At 33.2% G+C, this 27,638-nt stretch overlaps 1 protein-coding gene across 2 annotated transcripts in view; it reads right to left on the reverse strand.

Annotated features, from left to right (window-relative positions):
- Positions 1 to 755: 755 nt before the first annotated feature.
- Positions 756 to 27,638, reverse strand: part of MYBL1 (MYB proto-oncogene like 1) — a 30,703-nt gene continuing 3,820 nt past the window's right edge. Inside the window, exons 2-16 of one of the 2 annotated variants that reach the window (XM_061171375.1) lie at positions 22,719 to 22,824; positions 22,330 to 22,401; positions 20,792 to 20,884; positions 19,183 to 19,403; positions 16,989 to 17,163; positions 14,732 to 14,806; positions 14,015 to 14,119; positions 10,618 to 10,848; positions 9,207 to 9,575; positions 6,894 to 7,036; positions 6,353 to 6,467; positions 2,972 to 3,088; positions 2,779 to 2,883; positions 2,158 to 2,337; positions 756 to 899 (exon numbers count right to left, since the gene is read on the reverse strand). In XM_061171375.1, the coding sequence (XP_061027358.1) occupies positions 774 to 899; positions 2,158 to 2,337; positions 2,779 to 2,883; positions 2,972 to 3,088; positions 6,353 to 6,467; positions 6,894 to 7,036; positions 9,207 to 9,575; positions 10,618 to 10,848; positions 14,015 to 14,119; positions 14,732 to 14,806; positions 16,989 to 17,163; positions 19,183 to 19,403; positions 20,792 to 20,884; positions 22,330 to 22,401; positions 22,719 to 22,824 (2,233 nt within the window). In that variant the 3' untranslated portion in view covers positions 756 to 773. The remainder of the gene's footprint in view (positions 900 to 2,157; positions 2,338 to 2,778; positions 2,884 to 2,971; positions 3,089 to 6,352; positions 6,468 to 6,893; positions 7,037 to 9,206; positions 9,576 to 10,617; positions 10,849 to 14,014; positions 14,120 to 14,731; positions 14,807 to 16,988; positions 17,164 to 19,182; positions 19,404 to 20,791; positions 20,885 to 22,329; positions 22,402 to 22,718; positions 22,825 to 27,638) is intronic. The other variant, XM_061171376.1, reaches the window with a different exon arrangement.

Here is a 27,638-nt window from a genome sequence, read left to right on the forward strand (position 1 = left end):
GTATAAATATCTACATTTAAGCTTTAAAAATGAAAATAAATTATAAAAACAGACTTCTTTCCAATTTACAAAGTTTTCCTGCTCCTACATACTGTACAATACATTCAACAAAACTCTCAGCTCTTCTGAGATTTATGAAGAAAATACTGACTCTTTACTAATAAGGAAAAAACCATTTTGCAATGCCTTTTGTTTTTAGTACTATGCTCAAATAAATACATTTAACACTGTAGTTAATTTTACTGTTTTTTGAAAAATACCAAAAATTAGTAGTGCAACTTTCTTTCTTTTAAATTCCTTTCCACTGTGTTTCTTTGTAAATGGTAGCCTAAGTAAATCAGCAGATAGGCAAAAGTACTTCATAAAACCATGAGTGCTTTCTATACAGAGACTAGTTTCAGAAACCATACATACTCATAAAACCTATCTATAACAAAACCGCAGCATCAGGAAAGTAGCAACATATATCTTCTGAAGAAAATATGTGAGAATTTACTTTTAGAATATCCAGGAATATTCTAATATGATTTCCCCATCTTGTTCTTTAAAAACAATTTTTAAAAATCTTATGTTCTAAAAAATAAACTATGAAATTGCCTACCCCTTACTTAAGTGCCTAGCTTTCTGCTTGCCCAATATGAAAAAGGATGCAAACCGTTTTAGGGCTGTATTAAAACTTTAAAAACAGTTAATCAACAAAAAAATTTCATTGCAGCCTAATTTGGTATAGAATCTAATAAGGGAGTGGGGCATTTCATCAGTTTTAATAACAATCACAGTATGAGAGCTCTTGAGGTACTGCCTGTAGTTGTATAAGTACTCAAATATCTTCTTGCTTGTTCCGTCATGATAAGTTGGTCTTCCGTCTTCCCATAAACCACTGTTTCCCATTCACAAGACTAGGAAGGAAATATTAATAGTGATGTGAAAATTACTAAGATAACTAACCATTCTACTTCACAATTAGACTTTTAAAAAATCAATTAATTGATTGGATATCTGATAAGTAATTATTGTAAAAAACGTTTTTGATACAGCATTGTGACTCTTTTTAAATAATGTTTCAAAAATACATACTAAAGTATTTATAATCAATTTTTTTAAGTCAATTTTTTAGCTATCTATCTAGCTAGGACTGTGGAGGCAGTTTAAAGTTTCTGTTCCCACAACTGCCCCTCAAATCAAATCAGTCTAAACATGGAAAGAAATGTCAGTCTTTACTGCTTCAAAGTTTTGCAAAAGATTTAAAGAGAGAATGCAATGTCAAAAAATGAACCAAGAATGCTTTACGTCTTGCAAATTAGGAAATATAACACAAAGTCAAGTTTATGTTTGTTTCATTTGTTTTCTTCCCTTATTATAGAGTAAAGGTTACTACTCTATAGGTATGACCTGCTATGTAATAAATTTTCCTGAAAAGTTCTGTGTTAAACACTGGTAAATGGGATCATTTTAAATGGATTCAGAGAATGTGTTACATGGCTCTATGAAGAGCAGTGGCTCAAGAAAGAGAGGAGGTGGCCACATCTGATTGCCGAAGATGTTTTCAAGGAATGCTTGAATGTCAGGAAGGCTAGCTCTGCAGTCATTGCAGCGTAAAGAAGAAAACTTCCTCCTCAATGACCTCTCAAATTCTCTGGGTTGAATTCTTAAGATAACAAAGTAAAAATTTCTCCAGCCTTCATTTGCAGTTACGTAATGGCTGCATAGCATCAGAAAAAAGGATTCTGTTTTACAACTTTGAGCCAGAAAGTTCACTGGAAACCATTATATCGATACCAACAAAATCAAGTTTGAAACTGCTTCCAACCACTTACCCTTTAAAAGCAGCAATTAGGGCTACAATTATTTATTACAGAAGAAGAGGTGCCAGAAGTAGATTTAGATATTTTTAGTTTAAAAATGAAACAGTGCTTAAGACATCACCAGAAGAGTCTCTGGCTACCATTCCAATTGTTTCGTTTGTATGTGCCCTGATGAGTGAGTCTCTCAAAAACCCAAATCTAGTTTGAGTGACAAAACAATGGTGAATGTCTAGTTACTATTACAGTCAATTTTGAATTTAAAAGAAAAAGTATAATTTGTGATCAGTAGGTCCAAAGTGATAATTGAATGAACAACAACAAAAATCACTGAAAGAAATTTATAAATTCATACCTGAAGATTCTTTTCCAATGTGACAACTTTGGAAGTGTTAGGGTTTGGTTTCTTTTTATTAAGTGTATATGTTTTGTTGGTTGAATTTATATCTTGTTTTTCAGGAGTCAAGTTGCACCTATTGTCATGTATTTCCAATAATGGTATCATTAATAAAGATGTTGTAAATATATTTTCTGACTAAGAGAAAAAAGAAAGAGGAAAATAAAATAACTAATTCAAAAATGGAGACAAATAGAGGGACTACTGAGTAAGTGGTAGTGGAAGCCCTGTTCATTTCCCTCCAAGAAAGCTTCTGGCTCTGATGAAATTTCTAGTAATGCAGTAAAATTAAATACTTAAGAAATGAACCAAAGATACTGAAATTTAAAGCTTTGAGAACTACCATTTTTTGACATCATACATAAGAGAGCTAACTCCTCTCAAAACCAAACAAATATAAAAAGCAAGGAAGTAAATGAGATATTCTCTACAGTTAATTGTTTCTCTCTGAATTAGGCAGAATACTACTAAAGGAAACCCTCTAAGAAGCTCTAATGAATTAGCCACACAATGAGTAAAACACAAGAACCACTAGGACTTAAAGCAACCATCTTAATATAAGAAAAATTCTTTACAAACCTGCATGTCTGAAAGGTCTTCAGTTACTAGTTGAGTGGCTGGTTCTTCTTTTTCCCAATTATCTAAGACTAGTGATTTTCTGACCTTCTTTACAGAAGCAGTATGCTAGAATGGATAATTTACAACAGGAACATTATGGTCAAGTCACTTGAACATGGTAAGACTTTTATTAACAACAATACTAAAAGATCACCTCTTGTTTGCAGCTTTTGTAAGGTGGTTCATCTTCCTCTTTGAGGAATATGTCTGTTCCAGTTTCTTCTTTTAAAACTTCCCGAATATCTTCTTCCAAGAAGGCAAGTGGCTGTGACTAAATTATTTTTAAAAGGGTTTTTAAAAAGTCTTTTATAGCAATTCCTTTTTCTCCCCATATATAGAAACCCATCTTTTATACTTTTTCATTATTGGCATAATTTTCTCCCAGTCCCTATAGATACATACACAGATGAAAAAGATGTGATCACTGCTCTCAAATAGCTATGGCAAAAATAATATTGCAAAATATTACTGGCAAAGATAATATTGCACATTGCAAGCACTGAATGAAGTGTGCCACTTTCTTCACGCTAGAGCACTAAACAAAAGTCTTCCTTTTGGGGAACCTATTACAGCTCCTGCTTCAATCAGGATCCTCAAAATTAAACAGAAAAGCGATTATTTCCCCAAGTATTTTTATATAAAAATAGGAAACATAGAACGAATTGGGACTACAGTAGCTCTCCTTCTTCTATTTTTATTGTACTTATTGTATAGTGTGTAATTACTAGTTTACATGTTTCTCTTACTACTAAATATGTGAGCTATTTGAGAGCAGTGATCACATCTTTTTCATCTGTGTATACATCTCTGCACACCTAGCCTTAAGCTTAGAGCTGAGACACAGTGTTCAAGAAGTGTGTTCATGTGCATGTGTGTCTGTGTGTGTCTATGTGTGTACTGGAGTGTGGGAAGGCAGGATACAAAAAAAAACGTGAATGTGGGCTGAATGATGAAATAGTCTCAAAATATTATTCATCTATCTGTTTAAAAAAAAAAGGTAATCAAAGCGCCACTAAACAAAAGAACAAACTGGCAGCATGTAATGACCAGCAGCTTGTGTTCCCAGTCAACAAAGTTAGGGAGAATAGCATTCATATATAAATGAGATTTCACAGCACTTACAAAAACTTTAAAAATGGAAAAAGAATTTTTTTAAAGTGCTCTCATCTACAGCCTGAGACATGCAGGAATTATGTCAGTATTTCTGTGTGTTGCTCCAAGTGGTCTTGTTTTAAGGATTACATTTCACAAAGAATATAGATAAGGTGTGCTTAAAAAGAAACCTAGAATCTATTTTTCCCCTGTAAGAATACAAGTGTCCTAAGATGTGGTGCATATGTACAATGGAATAATACTCAAGCCATAAAAAGGAAGGAAATAATACCATTTGCAGCAACATGGATGGACTTAGAGATTATCATACTAAGTAAAGTAGAGATGATCATACTAAGTAAGTCAGACAAAGACAAATACCACATGATATCACTTATATGTGGAATCTAAAATAGACACAAATGAACTTATCTATGAATCAGAAGCAGACTCACAGACATAGATAACAGATTTGTGGTTGCCAAGGGGGAAGAGGGGTGGGGGAGGGAAGGATTAGGAGTTTGGGGTTAGCAGATGCAAACTATTATATATAGAATGGATAAATAACAAGGTCCTACGGTATAGCACAGGGAACTGTATTCAGTATCCTGTGATAAACCATAATGGAAAAGAATATGAAAAAGAAAGTATATATATATGTGTGTGTGTAACTGAATCACTTAGCTGTATAGCAGAAATTAACACAACACTGTAAATCAACTATACTTCAGTTTAAAAATAAAAAAAGAAAGAATACAAGTGTCCTAGAAAGCCAACCTCTAAGAAGTGCCTTTGACCCACTGTAAGATACACAAGAAAGCTGAGTGGTTAGCACATAGTAGGTGCTCAGTAAATAACTGGAGGAGGAGGAGCAGAAGGAATGAAAAGTCAGCTCGCTACAAATGAGCCTACAGATACTTTAGGAATTTTAATTACAAAATCAATACTTTCTTTTTATCTTAAATTGCTGATGAAAATGACCTGTTTTGGCAATGGATAAATTCTTCCGAAACATGAACAAACTGACAGGGACTTAGATACCTGAAACTTAATTTCTTATGCACTATTATTAAAATGATAATTTTTATTCAACGTATATGTTGACCAAATGACCCTGAGGCACTGTCAGAATTTCAACTGTCTTCAAATTATTGCTTATTTGTCAAATTCCCAATTAGGCTACACACCCTTCTGAAGGCAGGAAGCATACCTGACATGTTTAACATTACATCCCCAAAAGCCTAGCCCAGCGCCTGGCACGTATTAGGCACTCAATCAATATTTATCAAATTAATGATAAATTTTTTAAATGAATAACAAAATGCTGAAACAGATTAGTTAACTCAATTAGGTAATTCCATACAATGGACTAATACAAAAACATTAAAAATTATGGGATAAATATATATAATTTATTAAATTTAAAAAGGTTACAAAAGAGTACATAGTGTGATCCCACTTTTATTATGTGTATATGCATAAAAACTAAAAAGTTTAGAGAACTCTAAAGAGAATATAATTGTTCATAGTAGCATATGGAACTAAGTGACAAAAAGACTTGATCAGTCCTACTATGTACCCTCTAAAACAGTATTTCAAAAAAAAGGAAAGGACTAGGAGATTTGAGTGTGAGACATGCTCTTTGGTAGAAAATTGATTAAATCAAGGAAACTAGAATTTATTAATTGATTTACTCAAAATGTGACTAAAAATAGAAGATAACTAAAGTACCCTAGAAGTGACCAATATTTTAAAAATCATATTTTATTTCTAATGTACCTAATTTGTCAGAAATCTTTATCTGCCTAGAATCAGAATGCCCATGGTTCACCTAAGGTACTTCAAAATTATCTGTGTGCTAACACAGGTAACACTTCCCACCTCCACTCATGTACTACTATTGTTACCACTATTATTAAAATAATAATAGCAGCAACTAAGCACATACTACTTGAAACTTAGTACCAGCCCCTTTATTTCTATTATCTATCTTCACAAATAACCTGCTGGGGTGTTTTATGATATCCACTGAATAGAAGAGGAAACTGAGCCTTAAAGAGGTATCATAATCAATCAGTTTCATAAATATTATTAGGAAAGTGCTTATGTATATCAAAATATTAAAATTATTTTATTCTACTGTAGGTAACTGCTACTGAAACTACTAAAAGGTGGGTTTTAGTATTAAGAAATGAGTTCTACTGAAACTTGACTTGCCTTCTCTACATGATATAAAGAAAGTCTGAATTCAAAAGAAGCCAAGCAAAGGTTTACTTACAAGGAAGAAGATTAACACAAATTCAAACTTATAAATCGAGATAACATTTTTTTAATCCAGTTCACTGAACATCTTTTTTAAAGTGTTAAAAATCAAGGATAAAAATCAAAATTTGTGTCTTATTAAAATTAGGAAAATTCTTAAAAATAAAAGGAGTATACATACCACAATTTTAAGAGGTCCATATTTTTTCTCCTGAGCAGCAAGCGCATTCTTAAAAGGAGTAGGAGTTCTTGGTGTGGTACCCAATATAGATCTTCTAATAGTAGGTGTTCTAAACCTATCCAATCATTTAGATATTTGTATTACAGTCAAAATTTGATTTCATATGAGTTAAGGAAGGCAAAGCCACAATAAAAGCACACACTAAATTTTCTTGTATATACACGTGCTTTATTTAAACATTCCAAGACTTTTAAAGTGTGCCTGCCTAAACTATTCTTATTCCAAGCAATCATCTTAAAATAGAAAAAAGACTAATGCAGAAATAAGTACTAAAAGTGTTGTTTGCTCAAGATCAAAGTTTTATACTACATTTAGCTGGTTTTCAGTCTCCTAGGGATAAAACATAAGGTTATGATTTTTTTAAATTCTAAATCCCATATGGACAGGGATTATGATATATGTATAAATGGACAAAAATCTAATCTGCTCTTGAAATTGTGCTTCCCATTTTCTCTAACATAATTATTTAATATGTACTTACCCTACATTTTCCTTTTGATCTTTGGGGGTTGTTTCCTTATGAAGAGGAGTTGTAATGAGAACTTTCTGCCCACAAATAGGGGTTGATGTGAATGAAGGATTTTCTATATTAATTTGTTCATTTCCAGGACACGTGTTGAAAAACTAAAAAAGGAAGAGAGTTTAAAGACAATTTCTAAAATGTCAAAATCCTACACAAGTATCAAACTGATAAGATCTTCAAATTATTTCTCCATTCCTTCTAGGAAAGGCTTATCAATAATACATTTACATTCCACTCCATAAAAATTAAGCTCCAAGAGGGAAGGCATTTTTGTTTTGTTCATCACTGCCTCCCCAGAACAGTGTTTAAGATGTAACAGGTATTCAAAAAATAGCCGCTTAACAAATACTCAAAAGTAACAAAACGCAATAAAAAAATTTCCAAACAGTGCATATTATCAAATAGGAATCTATAGAAACCATAAATAGCTGCTGTGTAAGCTTTGTACAACAGTGTAACTGAAAAAAAATGTTTTATGATTTTATTAATGAATAATCTTAAGTGTTCCTTTCTGTAAGAATATTTAGAACTCAGAATATAATAACAGTGCTTTGCTAAGAAGAAGTACAGCTGTCCGGCAAATTTGCCTATTTAGAACACAGCTCAGAACCTTTGAGCAGCCAAAATCGGTATCATAGAGCCTGTTTTCCAAATGATACAATTTACTCATTGGATCTTAACTTACATACAATTGTGAAATACTACTTTATTTCTGTAGCCAACAGAGTAGAAGCAATGGTAAGAAAAAGTGGAAATTGCCAGGGACTTTCCTGGTAGTCCAGTGGTAAAGAATCTGCCTTCCAATGCAGGGGACACGGGTTCGATCCCTGGTCGGGGAAATGCCGCGGGGCAGCTAAGCCCGTGCACCAAAACTACTGAGCTCTTGTGCTTCAACTAGAGAGCCCACGTGCCGCAAACTAGAGCCCGAGCGCTCTGGAGCCCGCGCATCACAACTAGAGAGAGAAAACCTGCATGCCACAACTAGAGAGAAGCCCGCACGCTGCAAGGAAAGAAGATCCCGCATGCTGCAACTAAGACCTCACGCAGCCAAAAATAATAATAATAATAAAAAATAAATTAAAAAAAAAAGTGGAAATCGCTTTAAGGCTGCTTATAACTGGAATGAATTCTATAATAGCTCTATCACTTCTGATGCCCATAAATCATAGGATAAAATCCAAGTTCTTTGCTACGGGATATACGATCTTTACAGTCATGCCTCACCTTCTCAGCCATTTTCCACCTTAGAATTTACTGTTCAATGAAAATTGCAGTTACGCAAAACTCCAAAAATAGAAAATTGCTAGTCTGCTCAACCCTGGTTCACCTTCCTCAGGATACTCTGTAACTCTTGGGGTGGGGGTGGGGGGACACACTACCTGCATTGTAGCCTATGTAAATAGCATCCCCTGAAGCAGAGGGGGTGCCATTTTCAGAGAAAACAGTGGCTGTGTACTTACTACCAGATCCTCATCTTCCCAGCATCAAAAACATACCTCCAATAATATCCCAACATCCTCCAAGTTTATTTGGCCATTAAACTTCCTTCTTCTCCTATAAGACTTTTTAACCTCTGTCAAGACACTTTAAGCAAACACCAGCTTCATCTCTTTCTTAATAACTGACCTTGGACAAATTGCCTAACTTCTGAATTTCATTCTACCTACCTCTAAGGTTTTCTTAAAGAGCATTAACTAAGATACTGTAAGAAAAATGTTTAGCACACAGCCTGGAACATGGTGTTCATTAAGAAAGATAGTATTATAAAATAAAAGGTACAGTTTGCCTTGATATAAATATCTGCTCCCCAGGGATATAACTATAGGAGAAAGCAGATAGTTCCTGACATCCCTAAACAACCTACTGACACATAAAATTCTTATAGGGAGCAGTTGTCTATGAATATATACCTGATATCTGTTGAACAGTCAGTCAGGAAACTGGCTCCCAGTCTCAGCTCTGCCATTAGATAACTTTGGGCAAATCATTTTGTCTTTCTGGGCCTATTTCCTGATGAGTTCTATAAAGATGTAGAACTACATATCTAAAACATCCCTTTCAGCTCTAAAAATTGTAAGATAAAATGCAACTACTACACTTCGTGAGATACTTTTCTGATTTATCACAGCTCAGCACTCTCCTGTATACATTTAAATACATTATCCATTTTTTTGTGTTATTAAAGCAAGGAACTGTTAGTATGGATGTTAAAGATCTACTTTAATCCAGCTCATCAACATTTGGAAACATAAATAAAAACGACACTACTACCTGTGAAGGAGAAAATGGTAGTGTTTTCACCGGTGTGTGTTTTAGTGCCGTATTACCACCATCATTGAATGAGCCATCGCCAGGTTCGCTGCCTGAGGACTGACCCACTCGCATTCTTCTCTTCTTTCTGAGGATGGTTGGTGGAGTGCTAAACTTAGCCACACTTGGGGATGTTAAAGGAACAGCCTCACTGTCTGCACCGTTACAACTGTTTTTTTTCCCTTCAAGTACAAGACTGACGTTAAATTGACATTCCATGGCTCCTTCGTTGTGTTGAATTCGCATTAGTTTAACTGGGGTGGACTTGACAGGAGAAGCAGCAGCATCAGAGAGATCAAAGCTAGTAACATCACTCCATGCTACGGGATCCTGCAACAAATTAAATTCTTAACTAAAGTTATTAATATTATAACCTGGTTAAATCTAGTCTTGAACATAGGATGATGATTTCCAGAGTTAATTAACTACTCATTTTTATCAGTAGAAATAGGCTTTCCTTGGTTCATCTTTTTTTAAGCAAGCCCATTTGAGAGGAACAGATTATGCTTTTACGACAACTGCAGTTGGAACATTCCAAAGTAATATTTCATCTAATTCAGTAGCTGAAGCTTACTGCCAAAGTACTTTAAATGAAAAGAACAAATTATTTTAAGTTATTTTTATAAAAGAGTACAGTTTGTCATAAAACTTCGCATTCTATTCCACATCAGAAAACTTTTTACTCTATTCCACATCTACATAATCATTTGGTAATATGTATGGAATATCTTCAAAGTGGTCATACACCGTGATCCAAAAATTCAGTTTAACCTCAGGACATAATCATGATTTTGCACAAAGCTTTATGTACGTACTTTAATTTGTAATACTGAAAAACTGGATACCACATAAATGTCCAGTAATAATAGTATGTTGGATAAATAAATTTTGCTACATTCATATGACAGAATACCATGAAGCCGTTAAAACTCAAGTTTAAAAATGAGTTAAGAAAACAGAGACATGCTCATAATATAATGTGGGGAAAAAATTCACAAACATAATACATTAGTATATATTTGGGTTTAAAAATGTATACATATATATGTGTTTTATATGTCTATAACACAGCCTGCAAGGAAATACCTCAAATTATTAACTCTGGGTTTATGGGGGATTTTAATTTTCTTCCTACAGTTTTCTCTACTTTCCAACTATCTCTAATATACAACTTGTATAATAAATACATAAATATATATATATACTTTTTTTTTTTGCCAGAAACCACTGCAAAACATCAGAACAAAATTAAGCATGACATACAAGGTAATGTGTAACATAAAACCGGTCAGTGTCCATTAAACTGAGTTTCTGAACATGTAACCACATAACTAAAACTGAGCTTTTGATAATCTCACAATTTCAAACTTACAGATTCAATAAGTTCTAGAGTCTCTGCAAATTCTGGGATGGTCTGTAGAGAGGACAGCACAGCATTTGCCTCCACGGCCAGGAACTTTGTGGGTGAGTTCTGCTGAGCAGACACAGCCTGATTTTCATCCAGACCGTAAAACTCACTAGTGTGCTCCTCGAGGCTTAGAGTATTAGACATGCTATCATCCACGAGGAAACTACCAGACCAGCTAGAAAAGCTTCCAGGTTGCTAAAAGTACAAAAGAAATTGGAACATTATTTGTCATTCCCAATCTAAGCAAAAATTTGGATTTTAAGTAAAAATTTTTTCTAGACCAACATACTTCACAACATTTCAGCTAAAAATATAGTAGCAAATATACTATCTTTCCTCAAAATTGATATAAAAACTTTTTTCATTAAACCTCATCTTGACGATATTTCTTTTTTCTAACTAAATTTTAAAAAAATCTATAAAGTCATGTTGAGATAAAACTAGTATGTACCATATATACTACTACATAAGGTCCAAACTCCTAGAATCTGGCTTTTCTCTACCTTTCTAACTTCATCTCCCAACACAAGCCCCCCCTCCCAGGGAATACTGAATACCCAACTATAGCACAGTACTTGCAATTCCCTGGTAAGTTTTGGTCTTTCACCCTGGATAAAGGGAGCTGCCTTTGCACACACTGCTGCTCCCTTCATCTGGAATGCTCAACCTACTGACCAGGGAAAATTCTTATTCCTCATTTAAGATACAGTTCAAATATTGGAAAGCACTCCATCTGATTATACACTTCTACCTGTTTCCGTTTATAATAATGTCCTAGTTTATCTTTTTGCTAATATATAATCACCGCCTGTCTTTCAAGACTGAGCTCAAATAGGGTTTCTTCCAGGAACCCTTCTGACTACCTAAATCTCAATCTTCTATGAGCTCCCATAAAACTGTGTTACTTATTATATCACACTGGATGCTGTTTCTTATCTGTGTCCCCACTGTCCTTTGAATTCAGGGACTGTGTCATTTTTCTTTATCTCTCTAGAGATGTACACTGGCCAATTTACTTATCTTTTGAGCCTAGTTTCCTAGTGTCTCAAAATGAAAAACAAGAAGAGAGACCTTGAAGAGCCATGGTCAAGAAACATTACGTAATTTGAGAACTGTTAAGAGTAGTACATCCTAAGAGTTCTCATCACAAGGAAAAAAACTTTTTTTCCCTTTTTCTTTTTTTTTTTTTTCTGGTACCTATATGAGACAATGGATGTTCACTAAACTTATTGTGGTAATCATTTCACAATATGTAAGTAAAATCATTATGCTGCACACTTTAAACTTATACGGTGCTATATGTTAATTATATTTCCAAAAAACTAGGAAAAAAACAGAAAGAAACAGGATGTAAAGTGTATAGCACTGTCCAACAGAACCTGTGAGGTGATGAAAATGTTCTGCACCTGAAACTGCTCAATATGGGCGCCAGCCACATGAGCAACAACAATGTGGTTAGTGTAACTGAGGAGCTGAATTTTTAAATTTCGAATTAAATGTATCTAACAGTTACCATATTTTAGAGAGCACACTGCTCAGTCCATAGGAAGCACTCCATAAACAGTACCTATGACTATTAAAATAAAAAATTACTAGAACATTCTAGATATTCACAATAGCAAAATGTTAAGTTTTGAGTTAAGTAAGGTGAAAAAACAAATTTTCAACATTGTTGCAAAACAGGTTCCACCTGTTTTAAAGATTCCTATAAATAAAAGAAATTAAAGCAATCTTATTTCACTAGCACAGCCACCTTCCAGTTTACAATCACTTTCTGGAGATAACTTCCAAACCATATACATTTCAACTAAGTTTGCGGGCAGGAAAAAGATTCAAAGAGGGAGGTTACTAGGCCCCCTGGCCCGATTCTGAATCCCTAGCAACCAACCACCTAATTTGCAGAGCTAATATAAGGATCACCAGGAATACATATAACACATCTACAACAGTGGGACATAATGAATACTCAGTAAAGTGGCAATCATTATTATCACATAATTGTCTAGAATAAATACTTTATATGCATATGGAGTCTATTATACTGGGTGCAGCAATTTCCCTCTAGAACCTCCAATCTCCCTATTCAACCAGATCTTTATGAGAGTGGATTTTAGACAAACTATGAAAAAAATTAATAACTTTCTCCCTTTTTAATGCAAATGGCAATTCTTTTAGCTAATTATATTTTCCTGTTACAGTAAAAATGACAGACTATTATCAAAAAATTTAAAATGTGCTTAAACATGATAACCTACAAATGTGAACTCTGTAACCATGATTATTTATTTGCAGCTTCTTAATAAAACTGAAATTAACTTTAAAATAAGTACACTTCAGGTCTCCCTATTTGCCCACGGTTTTTGCAGTTTCAAAACAAAAATTACTTTTCTCATGGTGTATATCTCATCTACTACAATTAACAAATGTCATTTTTTATTAATACTCTCTGAAATGGTATAAAGACATCACCAGTTGCCTCATAATACTATTTCAAGTCCTCAGGTTATTCTGTTTAGTAATTTTGTATTAGTTACTCTAAATATATTGTCCCCTCATTCAGCCCCAAACCAAGAAAAACACTTTCCTAAATGTAAAAAGTCCCAGGGTATTAAACTTTTTAAATTGTCAGTTAAATATAAACTTTTTTTTCCTTTTAATCCATCTAGCATAGCCTGTTTAACTTAGCTAGAATCATTACCATTTATCCTGATTTAATACTCCTAGTTGTTCTCATCAACCAAATCTCAGACAATACTTTTCATACCTGATAACCAAAACCCAACATCCATAGAAAAATTTCTTTAGAGAGCATAAAATCTAAATGTTTCCTTTTCCCATATTTTTAACATTATAACTTCTTCCAATTTACTGAATTTGTGTTCTAAATATAGTAAACAGGAAAACATTTTCAAAGAGAGAATAAAAATAATTCTGAAGCACATAAATCTCTACACATCTATTAAATTCTTTGTTTTTTAAGCTTTTTTTTTTTTTTCTATTAACGCCATTATCACATGGAATGTCCAAAGTAAAACCAAAGCCTAATCTAAACCACACGACATTTTCACAGATATACATATTGAAGGTTATACCTTAAGTTTGTTTGATATTTATGACTCAAGAAGCATCTTAATACAGAACACTGTAAAATATGTTCAAAGAGATGCATATCAAAAACAGGCAACTTTAAAGTTGCAAATTAGAAAAACTATTTTTAGTCCATATTAAAATCTGAAGTCACACTGAATATGCTTTCCACTTGCTGGCATATGAAAGTCAGTCCTGATTAAAACTATAAGAGCATATAAAGCATATAAAAGATTCTAACAATAAAATCTAAACACTTAAGCTTATTTCTTACTGATGGAACTCGCTTTCTTCTAACTTCATTCTCAGCTGACATAAGAAGCAACTCAAGTTCCTTTATTTTTTTTTCCTTATCAGGGTCTTCATCAACAAAGGGTTGCTAAAATAAGTTAAATAAAAGAAAAGAAACAGGCTACTTACAAAATTGCTTTATTATTATTATTAATGTTCTAATTTTTATTTTCTTCTATGCAACATAAAATCTATTTTCTCTAATAAAGCTTAATACTGCTAAATCCCAAATACTCAGTATCACAATCCTGCTGGTATCTAAAGAGGTGCTGGTAAATATTTTCAATTTAACAGAAAGGATTTGGGAAATTTAAATGCATGAAAAACCTTACATTGTATCATCTGTATCAACTTAAAAACTTATGTGTGGAGTCTGTTTTAATTTATTGAATGTTAATAGATATATTCTATCCAATTTAGCAAAAATATGTCCATTCATAACCTGAATGCTCTAAGTTGGAAGAATGAAAGAACCACCTTACTGGTGTTGTGAACTACTTTTCATTTGTACAGTTTATATTTCTCAAACACACAAACTTTCTCCTTTAATGCTATAATACTCAAAGTAAATAGACCAGATAGTACTATTTTTGCCCTTATTTTATAGATGAGGAAACAGGCACTATTAGATCTGAAAATGTTTCAAAGTGTTTCCTTTGGGTTTGTTTTGGTTTTTTGCTTTTTATAAATAAAAAGTTACCTGAATAAAGGCAGAAGAAGGCTGAACATGTTCTACACAATTGCCTCCAGGTGACACATACTGATAGCCCGGGATCTAAAAAGTAATTAAAACATTAATATCATACATATAACACTCTAGAAAATTTTTAAAATCTGAGGCAAAGCACAAAAACTGAAAATCAACATGAAAAACTCAGTATCTCTATTAACTTTGAATATTTATACATATAATAGTTCCTTAATAACTACATCTTTAATCTTAGGACCTACTGATTAAAAGTCATAACTCTTAGCAAAGACCTATTTTCTCCTGAATGAAATATGAGAATTACCTGGGCTAGATTTATCACCCAGTCAGTCTATCTATTATCTACAATATCCACCAAGTATTTTTAAAAATCTGCTATTAAAGGATTGCTCTGCCTCCTGGAGAAGACAAAGTAATTGTGTTCCTATCCTTCAGAGGAAGGGGCTGGTCCATATGAAGCACTCTCGAAGTTGGAGCCTAAAGCAAGTCTTCAATATTCTTATCTCCTACTTCTACCACCACCCCATGCCAATCTCTGTACAGAAAGATATGAAAACAGAGGCTGCTTCTATTACTTGTCTCAGAAAAACAATCAGAATCACTCATGTACTTTTTAATACTCTGAAAATAGACTAAGAATTATTCTGTTTCTTTTCTAAAGCATCTGTAATAAAAATTTTGAAGTTGCATGCAAACTTAGTGAGCAGTGGTAGGGAGAAATATGAGAAGTGTTTTTTAAAACCTTAAAATCTAATAAATATAAATATGAAATTGTCTATTTTCCATAATGGCCTACCTAAATCACTATATAATGCAGAAACATTATATATAACTTCTAACATGGAACTTAATTTTCACAACACTTCATTAGTATCAGTTATTGCTTAGCTTCCAACGAATTAGAAACTTATCTTTCTCAAACTTTTCATTTTAATCTGTGACAGGATTTCAAACCAATCCATTTTTTTCTTTCAAGTCAAAATTAGTATTATCTTTTTAGCAGTTTAAATGAATTGAACTATGAATACACAAACCTGTCAAGAATTATTAAAAGTAAGGTAAATAATTCTTAAAGTACAAGAAATATCCTTACTTTCCAATATATTTTGATTGAGAGTGTTAAACACTCCATTGGCCCCCAAAAATTTAAAAAATTATCTGCCTATGAGTTAAAAAAATAAATTTAAATGATAACCTTTCTAAGATAGAAGCAGAATGTTTCAGTTTATGCTGCTGAAATCTAGGACTCTAAAGAAAAATGTAAAGAAACAGACCATAAAAACCTTAAGGTACTGAGTATCAGCAGATAACTATACCGTCTTTACGTGTTTTCCTATTTGTAAATTAAGATGTCACTACCTTTTTTAAGTGGTTCTTTTAAAATTATGTCTAAAAAAATAATGTCCACTTAGTGGAATAAAATCAAATCTGTGGCATACTTAGCACAGATTGTTAACAACTAGCCAAATTTTATCTTTCGGTAGATACTTTATCTTTACATTTTATGTGACAAGAACCAAGCACTGCTCAACATGAAAAATAGCATGACAGACAAATAGACAGGAAAATGTAAAACAAATCTTATGAAAACTCCTAATTTCTTGCAGGTAGGAAAATGCATTGTAAGGAAAACACAGCTTGCCCTATGATGAACGTGGGTCATCTCCAATGAACCTGTGTAAACAAAGGCTGAAGTCACTCAGTCAGTTGAGTGATGAGGGAAAAGCAAAGTTGAATGCCATCAAAGAACCAATTATTTACCACACACTCCAAAATGATGGCTTGAATGATTTTTGACTATCTTCTCCTCTAAACCATTTTATATACACTTACCTCTTAGAGGTAAGCAATACTACAATTACACAAAATTTTTTTAAAAAGTAAACTACAATCACTATTAAAGCACAAATGATCATTAGCTTTGAATCATGAAGATTCAAAGAATGATAGTATTAGGAAATGTACATACTAAGTTTCTTAACTAGATAACGTAAAAATTATATATAAAAGGAAATATTTTAATGAGTTTGTTCTCAAAATATTTATCAATCAAAACAAGTAGAGATAAACTTCCACTAATGGTTTAACAGCTAGTCATGGCATATTTCTTCAGTTTGGAAATTTAAATGTCCATTCCTCTTAATATACGTTGTTTTTGTCCTATTAAGAAACTAAAACACCTTCCCTAAAGAAACTAAAGAAAAAATAAAGATATTTTTTAAATAATAAAGGTATTAAAAATATGTGCCTGAACAGGTATGTAAAACTGATTCTGGGTTTGCAAATGGTCCATAGTCGCACAAGGTTTGTGTTGAAGTTTAGATGAAGATCGTTCTGATTTTATTCCTTCTTGTAAGTAGCCTTCCTGCTCCACTTTTCTTCGCATAGTAGAATTCCAATGATTTTTGATAGAGTTATCAGTCCTAAGAAAGTATATATTTAAAAAGAAAAAGAGGATTCCATAAATGTTAACACTGTATAAAGTATACAAAGTACTTAAAACAAATTTTTACAACTGGTGAAATTAGACACTTTTTTTAATTCAAAAAATAAACTGTATGTCTCTATGTCAGATAAAATTCTAAAGACTGGAGATACAGCAGTGAATAAGATAAAGGAAGTCCCAGCTCTCATGGGGCTTTAAATTCTCACTGGAAGCATGGGGGCAGGGAAGGAGGAAGGAAGAGAAAAAAAAAAAAAAAAAAAAGAAAAATAGTGCAATGCAGATCATTTAAAGTAGGATAAGAAAAGTGAGTAACTATAGTAATTTTGATTAGGTGGTCCAGGAAGTCCTCTGTGAGGTTACAGTGAAGCTAAGGTCTGAATGACAAGAATGAACCAGCCATACAAGAACAGGAAAAAAAAAAAAAAAAGAGCATTCCAGGTAAAGGGCATAGTGAGGCCAAAAGCCCTAAAGCCAAGATCAAACATGGTCATAAAATGCAAACCACAAAATACAGAATCCCAGTATTCTTTTTCACTTCTTACAACAAAATACCTATGAAAGAAAGAGTTCATTGGCTCCCCTTTTACCTAAGTTCCCCTTGTAAAAATGGAAGTCTTCAACCTACAGCTACTTGTAGTATAAATTTTTAAAAATACATAAACATTTACTGAGAATCTACTTTATGCTAAGCACTAAGCTAGGTTCTATGGACAGTAAAAAGATGTATCAAAGATTGAAAACATCAGAAGTTCCTAGACCAGGTTCAGTAACTTGGATAAAAAACCTTAACACTATGCTTTAATTTCCTTATCTATAAAACAAAGACAGCAATGTTTGCTCTGCATATTTCACAAGTATATGAAGAATAATTAAGAATATAGCACCCTATCTCCAAGTTTCAGCAGGAGGGTAGGAGCCCAACTTTAGCTGACCTGGATCCAAGTTGTAAAACTACTTTCTAAAAAAGATACGAGAAGTTTGTTTTTCCTCTATATAAAGCCAAGTAACTACCACAGATGGGCACTCCAATTGCTAGGTAAGTGTACAATAGGATGAACTATGTGAAATAAAATGGTGCTGTCAAGTCTTCTGACTTAAGGACTAGTTATTGTTTATCTTGAGAACCTGTATGTAATGGGTCGTATCTGCTTGGCTATGTGGGTGAAAGGTGGGATTTCTCTCCGTTTTTTGCAATCTCTTATCAGATTGCCTATGATGGGCATCACATTCTGATTTAATGTTTATTCAACAGTAAAAGTGTTTTCTTTCTCTAAAAAAAAAAGAAAAAAAAGAATATATGTAAAAGCATTTTATAAACTATTAAGTACTATACAGAGATTACAGCAATAAAAAACAAGTGCGCATCTTCCGAGTGAGGTATGGATTTTCCCGAGATTGTTGGTCTACTGTACTACAGACAGCTAGGAAACATTTGAACCAGTGCCGTGTACAGTGTACTTAGCACATCACTGCCCCTGAGGGAAGTGCTATATTTTAGCCACATGGATATATACACACTACTCATGATCTGAATGATACCATAATTAATTAAGAATTGAATTTTCTCAAATGCACTTTCATAGCAATTTTTTTCAGCCAGTGTATTTGTTATTCTCTGGTCTTATACACAGAATCCAATATGAAAGAAATCTCTTCAACTCAGATTCCATTCCAACTTAGTTTGTACAAAGAAGGTTGCTTAAATGGCACTGATGTGTAAACACAATTTTGGTAGTGCATTAAACGTTTACATAATCTAAAAGTCCATCATTTTGTTGCACAAATTACTGCTATAAAATATTTCATTAAAAAAGTAATTATATCCCTTACCACAAAATGTACTGATATTACAAATATCGCAAAGCGTTGCTTGTATTCTGCAGTCTAAATTTTAATTATAAATAAAAGTCATGGGGTACTTATAAATATATTTAATAGTAACATAATAAAGATCAAGTTTAAGTACAGAAAAATGTATATACATTTACATAAGTACCTTCCAGGAAGTAGTTTGGCAATTTCTGCCCAACGATTTCCCAACCGCTTATGTGCTTCATAGATAATCCTGTCCTCCTCTTCTGTCCAGGAAGATTTCTTTACCTCAGGATTCAGATGATTATGCCATCTTTCTCTACACTGCTTGCCTATTCTTCCTTTTAAATGTTTTGCAATTAAAGACCATCTTTTTGGCCCATATTTCTGAACTAATTCAATAACCTAAGAAACAGAAAACAAAGTTTAAAAAAGCATTACTTTTAAAATAAATAAGTCATGGGGGTATAATGTAGAGTATAGTGGCTACAGCTAGTAATACAGTATTGCATATTTGAAAGTTGCTGAGAGAGTAGATCTTAAAAGTTCTCATCACAAGAAAAAAAATTTTTACTACGTATGGGGATAGATATTAACTAGACTTGTGATCATTTTGCAATATATACATTATGTTGTACATCTGAAACTAATACATAATTATATCTCAATTTTTAAAAAGCACTACCCTGACAGAATTTTAAAACATAACTCAAGAATGCCATTTTTAATGCATTAAATCCAAACCACAACTGCAACTTAAAAAAACAATTTTACTAGTAACTATTCCTTCAGCATTTGCCAAGTTCAAAAACTGATCCCAAACTTATCTAAAATACAAGGTGTTAATTAAAGTGACTTGTAAGTTAAATTGTTTCATACAAAATTAATATGAAATAACAGTAAAAATGTTGAGACTTAAGCATTTTCTACTCTTACTTTTTTTTTTTTTTTTTTAAAGCTTCAGCTGAAAGCCAAATAAATCATTATGGAAGCAGGAAGGATCTACAGTTACTGTCTTTTCATTTTTTCCTTTCTCAAACTGAAAGGGTACAAATCATACATTTTAAAACTTACCATTGGCCATCAAGTAAATCAGATCAGTTCTGAGCCTGGTGAAGTTTGGGGTTTTTTTGTTTGTTTTGTTTTGTTTTTTGTTGTTTTTTTTTTTTACTTTGAGTGGCAGTAAGAATACTCTAATTTCCCAACTACATTAACAACATTTATGCCATAAAGAGCATGAACTAAAGAGCAACTCTCAGCAGAGGACAGCAACTCTCCCATTCTTCTCACACTTTCATAACACAAAGAATTACCTTGGTTTTTGAATCATCCAGCTCTTTGGGAACATGATGCTCTGATATCTGTCTTATTTGGGGGTTCATTATAGGTCAAGAGGGAAAGTTAAGAATGACCTCCGTACACCTCACATTTTCAGATAAAATAAGAATAAAATTAAATTCTGTTTTTAAAATGCTAACTCAATTTTCAACAAGAAATTATATCCTAAATGTTGCTAACCTAAGCTCTAAAGAAGGTGACTAAGCTGATAGTATTTTTCCTTCTGCAAACCAAACTTTCAGACAGCAAAGGCTATACATATTATATTTGGTTTGACTCAGTTCTGAAAAAACTACATTTCAAGATACTCAAGTTTCAATTCTTAGGCAAGCAGTAACTCAGAGAACAAATCAAAGTGATTTAAACATGTATTTATGTGATAAAAAACCAATGTATTAGGAAGAAAAAAAGCAAGTCCACCTACACAGTGAAAATAAAGAATATGAACATGTTACCCTCTGATCTTCTTCTTTAGTCCAGGGACCCTTTATCAATTCTGGATTTAAAACTTTCTGCCACCGATGCTGACACTGAAAATCAGAACGATTCTGAAAGAATTCAGATGATTTTGTTATTGAACAATTGTCTTCCAGAAAGCAAGTCAGCCCAAACTTAAATCTCACAACCTTAAGAAGAAAGTTTTCAAGAATAATGCATTCAATAGCATCCTTTAAAAATGTAGTATTCATTTTACATGCCTGTGTCCCAATTCATTTTTAATTAAAGTTGTCGGCATTGCTTAGACTATAAATAAAGACAACATATATTTGAAGTTAAATTATGTATCTCTGTACTCTGCCTTATAACACAGCAAAAAGCAAAGCTACAACACAGATACTGCCATAAAGAAATGTATTGATGAATAAAAGGGAGTAAACAGACAACTATACAAAGCAGACATACAAACTCAAACAGCATAGCAGTCTGGATTCATATAGTATAGCAGTACATAACTCTAGACAATTAAAAAATCCTGAAAGGCATTATTAGACCACTCATGGTATTTAAAGGATGTTTATAAATGACAACCTCCAAGTTATCAAGTAAAAACTAAATATACCTAGATAGAAGATGTGCATTATATACCAGTTACATTATTTAAGTGTTGAAGTTCAAAAGGAAAATGAATTTACCAGGATAAAACCTTACGTAGAAACATCCCAAACTCCAAAAATGATTAATAAGTGTAGCCTTATTTTAGTCAAGTCACAACCTAGTAACTCCTATGTATTACAAGGATAATAATAATAACACTTAACTTTTCATTAGTGATTCAGTTTCCAAAGATATTAGTTCATATACAGGATTACAGATAATTTAGAAGCATATAAATACAAATACTTTATTTACCAATAGCTCTGTCCTAGTGCCTAGTGGACTTATTTTTATTCAAACTGAGCTTCTTCATTTACAGCTTCTGTACATCAATGCTGATCCATTTTAAGGTTATCAATTTTTCAAAATAATCAGGCTGTTCCTGTATAGCCTTGCAGCATTTCTCTGTTCACTTCATTTGCTGTTATACCATTGAAATTAAACTGATAAAGCTAATGTAAATAGCTTTTCTAATTTAGCTTCCATTTATTGAACACATGTTAATGTCAGGAACTGTGCCAAACATCCTATATGTTACTTCTAATTCTCACAGCAACGTAGCTTTTTCTGGTTTTATTAATTAGCTACCAAAATGTTTCAATATATTTAACTTCTCTCAAAATGTTTTAACATTTATCAGCAAATATTTATAAAGCCCTACCCAAACTTCATATCATTTTTGTTTTAGATTAGTAATCTTTTTAGATCCCTGGATAAACTAATTACTAGAAAATCAGACTTTATAAGCTTCCAACTGTAGGAAAATCAGAACAAAAGAGATGTTTTTAGGAAGGAAACCTAAATCTAAAATAATGTAGACACATTTCTGAAAAATAGCAAATGTAACCCCATGGCCTAAATCATTCATGTCAGCAATATAAGATAATGTTTCACTTACTTGAAGATGACTAGCAATTAGAGTCCAATCATCAGTTCCATGTTGTTCAACCAACTTCTTTAACTTATCATCCTATTAAAACAGGTATGAAAAATTAGAAAGTTCTCCCTCACCTTATTCCTGAATATAGATACTCTCCAATTCTTCCATGTCATATCTGGTGGCCATTTTTAGAAGGACTGAAGCCATTATAACACAAGTTCTCCCATTTACTAAACTGATTCTGTCAGTCTCAACATCAACCCGTTATTCATGTATGGTTGAAGAAAAATAATGTGCAAATTAGTTGATGGATAACTTTTCTCATGTTTTGTTTTTAAATATCTTTAATATATATTATTAATCATTAAATACGAGCATGGAATTAGTAAGCCTTATCACATAATCACCTCATCTCTTGTCCATTTTACTCTATTCCAGAGTTTCTTCAACCCTTTTTGTTGTGGGACTTCATAATCATGATCAGCATACTGAAGGTCATCGTCCTCATCCTCACTGAAAAGAACACAATTGTGAAATCAAGAATTTTATTTAAATATGTGAATTCAACCACTGAATCTGAATACACAGTTACGACTAAAGAAGCCACTCAGACTAGCAGACATATGTCCGACGAGATTATTCAAAGTATAAAAAAAAATTAAGAGTCATACAATGGAGAGGAGCTGTAGTTCTTACTGACACAGAGGAATGAAGCTAGATATGTCAGCAGAGGCCAAGTGATAACCTTTATGTCATGCTAAGGAGTTTGGCCTTTATTCTTTATTTGACCTTTAACCTAAAGAGTTAAAGGAATTTAAGTAAGGGAGTAAAAGACCAATATCTTGTGTTTCAGCAAAAATCACTGGCAGGAATGTGGAGAGATGGAGGAAGGAAGACCAGTTGGTAATCTTTCACAATACCCCAAGTAAGAAATTATTAGGGCCTGGCAACGATAATGGTAAAATACAAAACACAGTCAGTTAAAAGACACAATGGAAGAAATGAGCCATTTACAACACCAACAACAAAAAAAGTTAAAATATGTAGAAATAATTTGAGTATACAGATCAAGTTATAGTAAACAATGAAACACTATTATGAGACACAGAAGAACAAATGAAAAAACATTCAGAGCACATTCTTGGAAAGGAAAACAATATTATAGATGCCCATTCTCTGTAAATTAATTCATAAATTTAGATTAAATGAATAAAAATACCAATAGATTTTCAGAGGAACTCAGACAAGCTGATTCTACAGTTCATATGGAAAAATAAACAGGCAGTAATAGCCAAAAAAGTTCTAAAAAAGGAGAGAGAGAATTAGCACTACCCAATATCAGAATATACGGTAGAGAAACAATAAATAAAACAGAATGGTACTGACACATGCGCAGATACTTAAATCAATGGAACAGAATAGAACATTAAGGAAAAAAACAAAACCCATATGGGAATTTGGTAAATTATAATAGTAACATATCAATCAGTGGGGTAAAGATGGACTTTTCAATAAAGGGTAAGACACTGGGTAGTTATCTTAAAAAATAAAGCTAAAGTCTTACTTTAAAATAAAAAATTCAGATGAAGCAAATATTTTACACTTAAAAAAATTACAACATAATAGTACTATAATAGGGTAGAATTCTATTTTTTACATCCTTGAGTAGAAGAAATCTAAATGTGACAAAAATCAAGAAACCATAAAAGAATAAACCAACTAAGGTCGTGATAGTAGCTATAGAAAGAAGCACATAAAACTGAGATACGAGGGCTTCCCTGGTGGCGCAGTGGTTGAGAATCTGCCTGCCAATGCAGGGGACACGGGTTCGAGCCCTGGTCTGGGAGGATCCCACATGCCGCGGAGCGACTAAGCCCGTGAGCCACAACTACTGAGCCTGTGCTCCGCAACGGGAGAGGCCGCAACAGTGAGAGGCCCGCGCACCGCGATGAAGAGTGGCCCCCGCTCGCCGCAACTGGAGAAAGACCTCGCACAGAAACGAAGACCCAACACAGCCAAAAATAAATAAATAAATAAATAAATTTATTAAAAAAACTGAGATACAAAAAAGGTAGAAACAAAAGGATTTTTCAACTGATGAATCTGAGAGACATGGGAGGAAGATTCAAGGACGACTCCAAAATTTCTGGCTTTGGGAGCATAAATAGAGCTATCCAATGAGATAAGGAACAGAAGGAGAAACAGAACTTTGGGAGGTAGAAGGGAATGAGGAGAGTAAGCAGTCTGGACTGATTTCAAGGCACTTGAGAAATATACAGGTGGATACTGGATATATCCAGAACAGCACTGTCCAACAGAAATGTAATGCAAGCCACATATGTAATTTCTTAGTAGCCACATTAAAAAAAAATAGAAACAGGTGAAATTAATTTTAATAATAAATAATATTTAACCCAATATATTTTAAAATTGTCAATTCAGCATGTAATCAACATAATCACAAAATTTTTTACATTCTTTTCTTCTTACTTAAGTCTTCAAAATCTGGTGTGGCATTGTCCAGGAGGGAAGAGAGTGCCAAAGGCAAAAGAGAAAGAGAAAAAAATGAAGAAGATGAAGCTGATAGAAAGAGCCCAGGAGCAACAAAGTGAATTCCTAGCTACAGACAGAGCTAATCAGAAAAATAAAAATTAAATTAAATAAAAAAAATTTTTTTAATAAAATAAAATTAAAAGTACATAGCAATTCAGACTAGCCACATATCAAGAGCTCAACAGCCACAAGTGACTAGTGGCTCTCCTACTAGGCAGAGCCGATCTAGAAGACAACTGGGCACATGGATCTTCTGCTCAGGTAACAGGTCTAGGGTAGACATACAGTTTTGGCAATCACCAGCACAAAGAGAACAGTTAAAGCCATGAGAGCACAAAACCCCAGAAAAGAGGGCAGGTCTTTATGATAAACCGAATTAGAGGATTTTGAGTAGTCAATGGACTGAATAAAGTTATGAGCATCTGAAAATAACATGAGCTAATATTTACTTAACGTTTCTAAGTACCAGACATTGTGGAAAATGAAGGCCTAGATTTAATATATACTGTTTACAGATCCTTTGCAGGAACTTTTAATTTCCCTTGATTTGTCAATTCCATTAGGACCAAAATTATTCTTATCCGACCAAACAAGACACCAAAATCCCCCACCCACCTACCTATGACACCTAACTGCTTCTTTAGTTTAATGCACTTCAGTATTCCAATACTTTCTCCCTTAAAGCTAATGTCTATTTTAATAATCTGCCAGTCCTATTTCCATATATGATTGTTTTGTTAAACTATGCTGAAAATAAAAGCACTGGTTTAATTAAATACCTGTTATTTGCAGCCATCTTCAGCTATCAGAAATATCACTTGATTAGCCACGATTAAATTGTTAAATTGGAGATGGTTCAGGATCCAATGACTTCATAAATTTCTAAGAAGGCTAGTAAACCAGATAAAACACCATACTGAAGCTTGCTGTCCACTGTACACACTCATGGAACCTACCCATCCTTCTCAATGCTATCACACTTGCCAACCTTCCCAACCAGATTGTAAACTCAGGAGTACAAAGACCATGTCTAATACATTCACTTCTCTTCATCAAGCACAGTACCTGCCATTCAAACATTTGTAAAATTACTGAATGATCCTGCTTACTCTTTCACCTCCTCCAAGTATTCTGTATTCCAAAATTACCTCACTCCTTCCTAACCCAATCAAAACTTTCACCTCCCTTAATACAGCTGATCTCAAGTTGACATGAGAAAGAAAACTTTTTTTTTTAACAAATGCAAATACCTCTAAGAGGAGGTAAAAAGCATTCCCATTTATTAAAAAGAACTTTCAAAATCCAAATGCACCTCCAAGTGGTAGAATTTTAAGAAGCATAACCTGCTGAAACAAACATAAAAAAAATATTCAGTACAGAAGGGGTCCTTTGCGGTGTCTACTAATATTGCCTAACCTTTCCTAGAACTGTCCCCTGCAACATTATCACTTCCTGTCATCCCAAACAGCTCTCAGTCATGCTTTTTACAGGTTCCCCTCTTTTCTTCCCTCCCCTCAGACCCCAACACCTTCCATAACAGCATATTTGAGATTGTTTTAAAAATTAGGTTATTTGAAAACAATTTTTAATTTGGGGACTCACCCATATAAATTTTGAGTATTCACAAAAATATCAACATCACATCTAATCTGTACAAAATTCACCTTATCAGTATTCTTATAAAAATATGTTAAGTTAAAGATATGAGTCCAGAAATGTTATTTTGGTCAAAAGACTAGTTTCCAAGGAGTAATATTCCTGAAAATGTGTTCATTTTAACTTCAAAAACCTGCCTTATTTTTTAACCACATACTTGATTTATGAGAAATTTCTACTTCTACAAGAGGTTTCATTCTCTGTCTTGCATCAGTATGGCCATCATGTTCAGGAAGCTGGGTTTTTTGAGTGGTTGAGTGTGAGGGAGGATTAAAGTAGAATTCTTAGAATCCATCTCTCTACCACTGGAACTTCCCTAGAATCTATCTACCTAAATACTTCTTAGTTTTAGCATTAAGTTATTTCTATATTATTTAAGTAATTGTTGAAAGGATGATAAAACTTTCAAGTAAGCGTGACAGAAGATCCTAGAAACTCATCACTAGCTACAACATAAAGTTGCCTGAGAATGCCTACAATTTGCAAAGAAAAACGGGAAGAGATAAAACCCCACAAATAACTTCACCAATATTCTACTTTCACCATTTAACAATGAAAAGGTCCCATTGCTTAATAATGGTTAGACACCATCAAAACAAATCATTATTTTATTTGCTTTATTTTCCTGCTTTCTACTTCATTTTTTTAGTATTTCTGTATTATAGCTATCAATGCTGGTAATATCTAATAGTTAAATAAAATCAACTTCCTACTATCTATCTGTAAATAGATAAACCATTTTTAGCCTAGGGTGACTAATCTAGAAGACAGTAAAAATTGGTGAAATTATTTCTCCAGTCACAAAGCAAAAACTGAAGAGGAATTTGGTCTTTGAATCTCCATTCAGGACTTGGTTTCCAGAATCATTCTGCCAGTTTTATTTTTTAAGTCAAAGAAAATATTTATTCTGTAACTGTCTAATACATAAACTAAGTACCATATTCAAAAACTTTTGTAGATTATGAATGAACAAAGTGATTAGGGTGATTATGAAACTGCAAAATGAAGAGCATATGCACACACACAAAAACACTATGACTCATTAGGCCAGGAAAATGGTTACGAGTAATTCTACACTGGGGTGTAAGCTAATAGGATGTGATAGTCATAACTTTCCC

This window comes from Eubalaena glacialis, chromosome 17 (genome assembly GCF_028564815.1).
Source record: "Eubalaena glacialis isolate mEubGla1 chromosome 17, mEubGla1.1.hap2.+ XY, whole genome shotgun sequence".
In the NCBI taxonomy this organism is placed as follows: Eukaryota; Metazoa; Chordata; class Mammalia; order Artiodactyla; family Balaenidae; genus Eubalaena; species Eubalaena glacialis.